At 37.2% G+C, this 12057-nt stretch overlaps 1 protein-coding gene across 3 annotated transcripts in view; it reads right to left on the reverse strand.

Annotated features, from left to right (window-relative positions):
• Positions 1–1043: 1043 nt before the first annotated feature.
• BTAF1 (B-TFIID TATA-box binding protein associated factor 1) overlaps positions 1044–12057 on the reverse strand; it is a 99666-nt gene continuing 88652 nt past the window's right edge. For 2 of the 3 annotated variants that reach the window (XM_017498206.2, XM_037727739.1), the window contains exons 35-38: positions 7608–7819; positions 5514–5673; positions 4966–5136; positions 1044–3259 (exon numbers count right to left, since the gene is read on the reverse strand). In XM_017498206.2, the coding sequence (XP_017353695.1) occupies positions 3116–3259; positions 4966–5136; positions 5514–5673; positions 7608–7819 (687 nt within the window). In that variant the 3' untranslated portion in view covers positions 1044–3115. The remainder of the gene's footprint in view (positions 3260–4965; positions 5137–5513; positions 5674–7607; positions 7820–12057) is intronic. The other variant, XM_017498207.2, reaches the window with a different exon arrangement.

The raw sequence follows: 12057 nt of genomic DNA on the forward strand, positions 1-12057 counted from the left end.
AGCCTGGGTAAGAAGAGTGAAACAGTCTCAAAAAAAAAAAAAAAATGTATAAATAGGAAACATTTTCAATTAATTGATATAACTCAAGTTTTTGTTTTATTGATTCACACTGAGGAGTCTGGCATTTGATAACAGGTGTTCCTACAATAAATTTCACATTATTTAATATTTATTTTTTTGAGACAGGATCTTGTTCTGTCACCCAGCTAGAATGCAGTGGTGAAGTCATAGCTCATGTGACCTCAAACTTGCCTCAGCTTCCTGAGTAGCTGGGACTAGAAAAGCATGTCACCGTGCCTGGCTAATTTTTTTTTATTTTTTGTAGAGATAGGATCTCGCTATGTTGCCCAGGTTAGTCTTGAACTCCCGGGCTCAGTGATTCTCCTGCCTTGGCCTCCCATAGGGATAAGCCATCATGCCTAGCCCAATTTCATTTTAGACTCCACTGGTGCCAGCATGGGTTGTCTGCAGGAGGTAGAAGATTCTATTAGGATTAAACAAACATTTAGAACAGATGTGTGATGGAATACTTGTTACTTTTCTATAATTTCTATTATGTTCGAGTTCCACTTCTGTCTGTAAGTGATCACATTCTCAAATAGCTTCAGTGGAATATTTACTTTGAATAAGTTCATATAAACCATCCAGAAGGAATAAGTCTATACCAGTTCAATCAGTCTCAACACCAAAGACTTTTACCCTTTCACTAGAATATTTTTTGGAGATATGGTTATAGAATAAGCATATACAATAAGCATATATGAATGGAAATTATATCCAGGTCCCCAAATGTTAAGATTTTCCTATGAGAAACCCAAATTATGAGACTAACAATCTCTGAATCTATATTTTTAACGATTTGTGATTTTCCTATCATAAACACACAAAAACCCAGGGAAATAGTACAATGGATATCCATGAACCCAATTCCCAGTTTAAAATAGTTAACATTCTGTCATGCTTGTTTTATTTCCCACACCCATACAGTGAAAAAGAAAACAACTACCAAATCAATCCAAAAAAAACTATCAAATCACATCCAAAAAATTACAGCAGTTCTTTAATATCATTCATTACTCAGTTCAATTCTCCACATCTCTCCATTATTCTTAAGATGTACTACAGTGACTGGGTCACTTAATTGAGAATACTTAGTTCTTACCAGTGTATGTGTTTTCCTTTCTATGGAAAAGTTGGAATGTGTGATTTACTATTTCACAACTGAAAAGATTATTTTATAAATGTTATAGCCAATCTAAGTTTTCCTGTCAGCCCTGACTCCTGTTTCCCATTCAGAAGCAATCACTCATCATTTTCATAGCCAGCCTTCTAGAAATACACACTTTTTGATTCAACTCTTACAACGTTTAAACAGCCTAAATATCTGACTTCTAGTTCTATTTGACATTTCAAATTGGGGAAAAGGTACTAATTTTTATTGTGTGAATTCTTTTTCTCCTTCATAGCCCTTTAATGATATATTGCTCTGTACTTATTCTTAGAAAATATCAATTACTATGAGCTATGTTAAAGAGCTGGTTTATGTAACTAGCAAATAAATACTTAATAAAAAACATTCAACTCATACTGAAATGCTCTTCTACATAAAGTCTTGAGTTAAAATCCTAAACAATGGAGGAAAAAAAACCTCTATACCTGAATAATCTTTTGTTCTTTCTAGTGACCATTTCCTAAAATAACACACAGTTGCATATATTTTACAGTTTCAATCTTATATTTATTCTCTTGTGGAATGCTAGGTTTAATGTTACAGTATGTTTGTCAAAGCTAATGAAATGTGACAAATGTCTAAATGCTGCAGAACAGTATAATTTTAATGATTTTAAACAAAACACCTGTTATTGTACAGCTGAGGTCTGATGGTTGTTAACTGATGCCTATGTGTATGGCCAGCCACAAACCTTGGGGATGTTTATTACCTGTACATATATATACAAATATATCCCATACATGTATGCACACAGGCATGTATTAATTTATGCATGAAACTTACAAAATTATATATACAAACACATACATGCACATCTATCTACATATACCTACCCTCACCATTGAATAATCAGCCTTATGCCCAATTATTATTGCTGCCCAGTATAACTACATGATTTTAGTGCCAATATGAGGCACCTTTTTTGGTTGTAGGATAGGTACATCTATGCATATAGATTTGCATGTTCATGTATGTTTGTGTATGTAAAGAAATTCTCTCTCCCTTTTATGCTTCAGTCATGCATTACTCCAATAAACAAGTCTTTCCACCATAGGTGTTGGAATTCTAAACAGCGTAAAATCTACTGGAAAACTGTATATGTTCATAGTTACAAAAAATATATTATATATATGATTGAAACCTATTGAGTACATACGTTCTTTGAATCTGGCTATATTGTAGCCAATAGATAAATTAAAAAAAAAACCACCCTCTAAATAGGATGTTATGGTAGCCTTAAATATACCATTACCTGGAGTTAGAATAGTTGTTGATATTATATCTTAAAAGTTGAAAAAAATGATGTTAAAGATTTGAAAAACACTATGCATCTGCATTAAATATATAAAGGCTTCTACCAAGGGCCCGATTAAATTCATTGTCTGACATTTTCATGTTCTAAGACTGACCAATATCATAGTCATTATTCTTATATTCTTAAAATTATGGCTCATTAAGGCTTTTATAGAAAAAAAGCCCTATTTTAAATCAATTATAAAAACAAGTTCTATTTAAAAGAAAAAACATACATAAACACTAAAGTACTCATGGATATTATCCTGTACAAAGTGACTAAAGATGGGAGGCTCGTTCCCAGTAAGATCACCTCCTGGTAGCACAAATAAACCTGGTTTGGTTCCTCTGCTCTGCAGCTTTTCAGCATGTAAAATTTAAACCATTTCACATTAACATTTAAATTTAATACAGTGCAAATATTGGAGAATAACTTGTTCCCCCCAGTGAAACAAGAGTCAGCATTATGCTGAATATTCTCTAGATCTATTTACACATTGAGTTAAAAGTTCACCATAAACTTAGAAATTTGCTGAATATCAGCAGAAATGTAACTGAACTAGCAGCAATTGCATTTACAATATTTGATAGTTACTTGAGAGAATGCATGAAATTTTCCAGGCTGTACTCTGAATCATACTGCTCTTGATCCCAAAGATCACTCAGGTTTTCAAGAATTGATTTCATACTTGCTTTCCCAGAAGTGGAGGTGTCAGCTTTTTCTGCTTTGCCATCCTTAAGAAAAATTGCCAAAAAAAAAAAAAAAAAAAAAAAAAAAAAAAAAAAAAAAAAAAAAAAAAAAAAAAAAAAAAAAAGGTTAACCTCAGAAATTATATTTTCCATTAAAATCAAAATTATGGAAGAATTATAAGAACATAACAAAGAATTTGTTTGCTTCATCATTTTCTCTCCCTATATATATGTGTGTAGGTATATATGGATGTCAGAAATAAAGTTATCAGTTTTTTCCCTTAACAATTTGAGAGAAAGTTGTAGACATCACGTCCTTTTATCCCTTGAATCAGCATGTATTCCTAAGAACAAGAATATTCTCTTACATAACATATAAAGATCAGATTAAGGAAATCTAACACTGATATTAAAATATAGTCTGTTTTGAAATTCTGACAATTGTCTAAATAGTGGCCTTTATGGCAATAGGCCATTTCCCTAAAACATCCCTCTGAGCCCAGTTCTGCTCACTTAAAGTCACCCATAAGAATATTCCTTCAAACAGAGTAAAAGCTATTTGAAGACAACTATGTATGTTTCTTTGAGCCTTCTTTTTTCTATGTTAAACATGTCTCATTCTTCCAACTTCATCTTGACTTTCAATATCTCAACTTTCAATATGACATGATTGAAGAACCTGCCTCCATTCTGGCCACCAGGGACTTAATTTGTTACCATTTAAAATGTAGCACCCCAAATCAAACATAATTCAAATGTGGTTTAACATATACAGACTATGGCAGAATGATTTTCTCTTACTTGAAAGTACACTTCTGTTATTACAGCTAGTTTTAATTTCATCATAAACAGCTATTTCACACCATAATTTACACTACGTATGCAATGGATTTTCTGAATCTACATAGGACTTTACATCTAACTATATTGCTTTTTACAATATTAGTCTCACTAATACTTCCAAGTGGTGCATCCTTTTGATTACAGATTGTTATCTGATATATTAGTTCCATCATCTGCAATAATAACAATGGCTACTATTTATTGAGAATCTATACTAGGTATCCTTTCTGACTGCTTATATATATATTATTTTACCTCACAACCATGTAGTAAAATAGGTATAGAAGCTCAGAGGAGATAATCTGCCTCAGGTAAACGGTTAACAGGAGGCAAGGCCAAGAACCATGAGTTTTACTGACTCCAAGGATAAGCTGTGCTTTAGCAGAAAAGGACTAAGGAAAGAAACCCTGAGGCAAGATAATGAAGACATCAATTTAAAAAAAAAAACTTCACACGTCCCCTAGTATGCTGCAGAGTTTATCTGGGCACCAAAAATTCCCTCCAAGGGTGATCTCATGGATACTAAAGTGAATCCATTTTGCTGCTCCTTTTTTTTTTTTTTTTTTTGATGGAGTTTTACTCGTTACCCAGGCTGGAGTGCAATGGCACGATCTCGGCTCACCGCAACCTCCGCCTCCTGGGTTCAGGCAATTCTCCTTCCTCAGCCTCCTGAGTAGCTGGGATTACAGGCATGTGCCACCATGCCCAGCTAATCTTTTGTATTTTTAGTAGAGACGGGTTTCACCATGTTGACCAGGATGGTCTCGATCTCTTGACCTCGTGATCCACCCGCCTCGGCCTCCCAAAGTGCTGGCATTACAGGCTTGAGCCACCGTGCCCGGCTTGCTGCTCCTTTAATACTTTCAACTTAGCAGTCACAGATAGAACAAATTGTGTAAGTTCTTTACCTTATCAAGAGTAAACAGATCAAGAAGCTGCTCAGTCCCCATGCTCTGCAAACTAGAATTCTCTTGGCTAATAACGGTATTCGCTATGTTCATCTTGAATTTCTGCAACCCCATTATTTTTTCTTCCAATGTTCCTCTGGTTATCAGTCGGTATACATTAACCACCCGTTTCTGGATAAGAAAAACAGTTAAGCCAACTGTAACATATATTGATAAGCTCTGAGCTTCCATCAAGTCAGAGGGCTTGTAGACTTGTTATTTTCTACTACCTAATTAGGGTTGGATTTTTATTTTGTCTGGCCGCACGAGCTCAAAATGTGTGCAGCAAATCACAGAGTATTAGGGATGGACAGTGATCCAGGTTTTCTTAGTGCTAGCACCTCATTTAATGCATGAGGAAGTGGCACCAGAGAAGAGATAAGTGATCTGTCCAAGGTGATAACACTTGTTAACACCGGAGCAAGGTCTGCACCAAGGTTTCCTATCTTTTTGGGGGAGTATTTTTCCAGTGCACAGGTTAACATTTGTGAGGTAAAACTGACTTTTACCTGCCCAATGCGATGGGCCCGGTCCATGGCTTGTAGATCTCGCATAGGATTCCAGTCATGCTCCACAAATACTACCGTGTCGGCGCCTGTCAAATTAAGTCCCAGGCCACCAACATGAGTGGTAAGTAACAGAACGTCTATAGATGGGTCATTATTAAACCTAAAAGTATAGATAACAAAAATAAAATTAGTCCATTCCTTATAAGCCCTATAACAAAAACTGTTAAATAAAAATTAAAGAGCACAAATGAAAACGCTGCTTTAAAAATCCACGACAGGGATCTTCTGTGATCACTTGAGAAAAATGTCCTCTCAATATGCATAATGTTTTTAGTAAAAAAGAGCATTCCAAAGCGAGTCAGGAATTTCATAAATACAAAATAAGGCAAACTGCATTGAATTTAGTAACATCAGGTAAGGACTAACTCACAAAAATATAACTAAATGCTAATTATAATTAAGATAAAACCAAACTATGAACCTTTAAAGTATGGGACAGAGATAAATGTGAGAACAAGCCAGACTTTCATTCAGGGAAGACAGAAAATGAGAGTATTAGGGTTGCTACTACTGTACTAGTCCTAGAAGACACTGACAAAGGACATCTGTTAACTTTTAGGAAAAAGAAAAACCTAACATTAAAAATAGCAGCTACCAAGCTATGATGTATTACCCTACTACAAGTCAAGCAATGGGCTTTGTACTTTATATGCATTATTTTATTTTATTGTTATAATAGCTCTATAAGGGTATTACCAATATCCCTATTTTAGACTGAGGCTGTGTGAATGATAAACAGGCTCAGGAGAACACTGCTTAAACAGCACAGTAAGGAGTCAAACCTGAGTGTGTAGGCCTTCAAAGCCCCTTCCTGGGTCTCTAACTTTATTATGCCTAATGATCTCTTAGGGATGCTTTTTATTTTTTTTGAGATGGAGTCTCGCTCTGTTGCCCAGGCTGGAGTACAGGGGCATGATTTCGGCTCACTGCAACCTCTGCCTCCTGGGTTGTCATTCTCCTGCCTCGGCCTCCAGAATAGCTGGGATTGCAGGCATGTGCCATCACATCCAGCTAAATTTTTGTATTTTTAGTAGAGACGGGGTTTCACCATGTTGTCCAAGCTGGTCTTGAACTCCTGACCTCAAGTAATCTTCCGGCCTCGGCCTCACAAAGTGCTGGGATTAAAGGCGTGAGCCACTGCACCGCCCGGGATATTTGTTAAAAAAGCCTACTCTTCGGCTGGGTGCAGTGGCTCACGCCTGTAATCCCAGGACTTTGCAAGGTCGAGATGGCCAGATCAGGAGGTCGGGAGTTTGAGACCAGCCTGGCCAACATGGTGAAACCCAATCTCTACTAAAAATACAAAAATTACCCAGACATGGTGGAGGGCGCCCGTAATCCCAGCTACTCAGGAGGCTGAGGCAGGAGAATCACTTGAACCCAGGAGGCGGAGGGTGCAGTGAGCTAAGACTGTACCATTGCACTCCAGCCTGGGCGGGAGAGCAAGACTGTCTCAACAACAACAAAAATGCCTACTCTTGAAGTTATCAGCTTTGGGACTAAGCAGAACCTAGGAATGTGCACTTAAAAGAAAGCAACCCCTGAGATTTTAAAAGTAGAGGCTGCAGACCACATATAAACACTGCAGCACCAGTTCTCCTTCCTAGCTGGGCTAGATTCCAACTTGTTATCAGCACAGAAACAGGGATTAGGATGGAGATTTTAGCTAAGCCACTTGTTTGGTTCCTCTTACCCTAATCCTCCCAAAAACGTAAGGGGGAAAGGAGTCATCTCTACTGTTGGTTTATGCCTTAAATTTCTTTCATGCTCTTCAGAGTGCATTCCTATTATAGCCATACCTTTTCATTTACTGAACAAATAATCTATTCGATTATATTTCTGTAGTTGTTCTATATTTTAAAAGGCGGTTATTTGGGGTGAATCACACAAACCATTTGCAGATATTTAGCCAATGAAAATATTTCATAGGGCAAACTTCTATGTAAGTAATAGACTTATTTATAAATAAGAGTCTTAGAAGCCATATGTAAGTAATAGATTTATTTATAAATAAGAGTCTTAGAAGCCACTTACCGGGAAACAATGGAATGTCTCTGACCAGGAGGTATGCTGCCATCTAATCTCAAGTAAGTGACAGAGGGCAAGTGAGGTTTGAGGAGATCATGCTCTACTATATCAAGCATGCTTTTCAGCTGACAGAAGATCAGTATCCTGTGCTGAGCCACAACAGACTCTGTGCCAGTCTCAGAAGTGCTGCCATTTCCCAAACCACAGTCCAACAGCAACTTAGGAAGAAAAAAAAAAATCACTTCATAGATGTTCAATAAAAGTAGGTAACCAATCTCATGGTGACAAATATTTCTCTCTCTGGCAAGAAAAGGTTAAATGTACCTGAAACCTGTAAGGCAGATTAGCACTTTGGGCTGCAGCTATCTGTCACCCTGTGGCACACTGGCTTTTGAGGTGCTCAGGCTTAGAGTTCCCCGGTCACCTTTTCAGAAGTTTTAATTTTTAATTTTTATAGACTCAAGGTCTCACCATATTTCTCAGGCTGGACTTGAACTCCTGAGCTCAAATGATCCTCCTGCCTTGGCCTCCCAAAGTGCTAGGATTACAGGCATGAGCCACCATGCTTGGCCCAGAAGTTTATCTAACAAACCTACTTTCCTTTTCCTCAATCCTTGAGGGTCACTAATGCCTCAATAAATGTTTATTGAGAGTAATGATAAAGAAGATGCCACAGGAAAACTGGTTCACAAAGGGTTACTCAATAATGTACGAAGCAAACAATGGAGTAGCCACATTTGGTAGAAAACAAAATTATAGAAAAGAAGCAATTAGCTAGATTTGGATTCTTGACAAAAGAGCTTATTACTATATCTGTAGACCAACATCTTTAATGGCAGAAACCACACTTTGCTATAGATCATTTATACTGCTTTCTAAAGTGGTTTGGTGCCTTGCACATACCAAGTACAATTAATAAATGAGTGAATAAAATCCAAGAGAATCATGTTTAGATCCATTTGACAAACCTAGTATACCCAATAGTACTCTTCTTCATCCACAGTATTTTACCTACTGAACTCTGTTCAAAATCTAAGATCTGGGTCAGGGGTGGTGGCTCACACCTGTAATCCCAGCACTTTGGGAGGCCAAGGCAGGCAGATCACTTGAGGTCAAGAGTTCAAGACCAGCCGGGCCAACATGGCAAAACCCCATCTCTACTAAAAATATAAAAATTAGCCAGGTATGGTGGCACATGCCTGTAGTCCCAGCTACTCAGGAGGCTGAGACAGGAGAATCTCTGGAACCCGGAAGGCAGAGGTTGAAAAAACAAAATCTAAGATTTCTTTTTTGTGGTGGTGGGAGGGGGCTGGAGTCTTCCTCTATTGCCCAGGCTGAAGTGCAGTGGCATGATCTCGGCGCATTGCAACCTCCACCTTCCGGGTTCAAGAGATTCTCGTGCTTTAGCCTCCCGAGTAGCTGGGATTACAGGTGCCCGCCACCATTCCCAGCTAATTTTTGTAATCTTATAGAGATGGGGTTTCGCCATGTTCGTTTCAAACTCCTGACCTCAGGTAATCTGCCCATCTCAGCCTCCCAAAGTGCTGGGATTACAAGCATGAGCCACTGCATCGGGCCAATCTAAGATCTTAATGCAGGATGCTTTCTCCTTTCTACTAACAGAAGTTACTCAAAAAACCAAAAGTTTCAATAGGAAAGATAACCAAAAGCCCATCCAGGCAGACTCCAAACTCAATGTAAAACACTTACGGTGTTGTACAGAAAAGGACATAGTTTTCTTCAGAAAGTCATCTTTGTAAGGTTGAAGTTTGGAACTTGGATTTCAGGAGTCTTCCCATTAGTCCCTATTTGGTAATGATAGTTTAGTGTGCCTAAACTATTGTGCAAATAATGTAATTTAGGCTGAAACCTGCCTTCTGAGGGTCTGGAATTTTGATTCATGCTAGGCAAAGGGAGTATATGTGACCAGCCCCCAATAAAAACTTTGGGCACTGAGTCTCTAATAATCTTCCCTGGTAGGTGACACTTCACCTCTATTGTTACAATTCAATGCTTGTGGAACAACACATGTTCTCACTCTTCTACCTGACAGCCCTTAAAGTTTAATTTTTATTATATAGTAGGCATATGGTATATGAGGGAGGCATTCCTCCAAATAAAGAAGTCTGATCAATGTAATTATCCCTACGTCTTGCCCTAAAATCTGCAATCAAATTACTATTCAAGCTGTTTCTTTTTAAAAGTCCTATCTAAGGTGACTCAGGAGAGATGTGACTGTGTGGTACCCAGTATAAATAATGTGATATTGGCTGAGCATAGTGGCTTATGCCTATAATCCCAACACTGTGGGATGCCAATGTGGGAAGACTGCTTGAGGCCAGAAGTTCAAGACCAGCCTGGGCAACATAGGAAGACCCCATTTCTAAAAAAAAAACAAAACAAAAACAAAAACAAAAAACAAAATTAGCCAGGTGTGGTAGCACACGCCTGTAGTCCTAGTTACTTGGGAGGCTGAGGTGGAAGGATTGCTTGAGCCCAGATGTTTGAGGTTGGAGTTAGGACCACACCACTGTACTCCAGCCTGAGTGACAGAGTGACCCTCTTTCTAGGAGAAGAAAAAGAAGTGATATCATCAGTGGGACATTCTATATAAATCCCACAAGAGTTCCAGAGAGTGAAATTTTATCAGGAATGTCTGTGTCATGCACACTCAATTATCTCAGTCCCATAGCAATGTCAAAACATTAAAGATAACCAGTTTAAGGATATCCAACTAGGACTTCTCCAAGTCCATACTTACCAGACACTCTTCCTAATGTAATCTTTCCCTGGTGCAGCTATCCTAGTAAATACTCATTCATTTGACATGAGTATTCCTGTCTAGCAGGAGAACTGATACTCTGGTGTCCTCACTAATCTATAACCTGAGTCTGCCCTGAGACACTGATCTAGTTCAGGGCCTTGAAAAGTTGATTACTAGACTCTAGCAAACATTTACCAAGGCCATCTAATAATGGTGTCTGAGAGGCCAGCTGATTCCCTAGAGAGCATTTTAATTTTATCTTGCCCTAACTTCAGCATAGGCTCAATTACCTCAGTTTTTTCAATCATTCCTCATATAAAATGACTTCTAGATGTTTTACCTTTTTGTTCTTCCACTTAAAGTATAGTGGTCAAAACTGTAATAGTCAAAATTTGTTCTGACTGGTATGAAATACAATCAAAGTATGATGCCCTCATTTTGGCCATTATATATATGGTTATTAATCCCACCTAAGATCCTATTAGTTTTATTTACTGGCAACTAATTCACACAGATCTTACAGTGAATTTGCCATCAAATCAAATTCAACTTTGCCTCATGTAAAATATTTGCTAAGTCTCACAAAATCAAAATATACTTAAGTATTTTCTTTTAAAACTGACTTTGCTTATCTCCATTAAATTTAACCTGGAGTTTTAGTTCATCATTACAGCTTCCTAGAATTCTTCATTCTAGCTTTGGCAATATTAGATACTTCTCCCAGCACTACTTGCTGATAAACATGTTTCTACTGACAGATTTTTAGAAATCAAGTAAGACGACTTCTCTAACTTCACTGCATATACATATTTAGATTAAAAAAATAAATGTATCCTTCCTGAGACAGAACCTTTACTCTGGCTGAAAAAAAACAAGAAAATGGAAAAGAAGGCTACTAGAAAATTCTTCCATGAGGACAGCCAAAAATAATTTGGACCTCTTTAAGTTGCAGACTTCCTAAGCATCTTAATTCAAAAGTGTCAGGGTGACAAGAAGCACACTCTATCAATTTAAGTAGCAACTGCTGAAAAAAAAAAAACACAAAACCTGTAAGAGCCTATGTATAATTCAAATATGGATGAAATTCAATTTTTATTTGGAAACAGATCTAATTAGAGGACTCCCTGACTAAGTATATCTTACAGCTTTACCTAATATACTAGCTATGTTAGGAAAACCACGAATATTTTATATGAAGACCTATACAGCAAGGTTTGGTTAAACAAGAAAACCATTCCATATATTTAAATGTAACACTCATTCATCAATTTTATGGTGTGAAAGTAAACAGTCCATTTTATGTTTAGTGACATAAGAATACATATTTGGATATATATGCCAGATACACTATTAGATAACGTTTTCCACATTAACCTATGTGAAATCCAAAATCTTCATTCATTAGTTGTTCTCAATGAGCTTTAGGCCAAAATAACTACTGACTACAAGCTAAAACAATTACTAAAGTCTAGATTTTACAACAAAATTGTCATTTATAAGGGTAGTTAGTACTAAATGACATTAGTGCTAACATTTTGGTGCTTGAAATTGGTTCTCTTAATCTTTCGAAATCTTAGAATTTTCTTAAAAATTCATTTTTTTTTTTTTTTTTTTTGAGACGGAGTTTCGCTCTTGTTACTCAGGCTGGAGTGCAATGGCGCGATCTCGGCTCACCGCAACCTCCGCCTCCTG

Source organism: Cebus imitator, unplaced genomic scaffold (assembly GCF_001604975.1).
Source record: "Cebus imitator isolate Cc_AM_T3 unplaced genomic scaffold, Cebus_imitator-1.0 Scaffold238, whole genome shotgun sequence".
Taxonomy (NCBI): Eukaryota; Metazoa; Chordata; class Mammalia; order Primates; family Cebidae; genus Cebus; species Cebus imitator.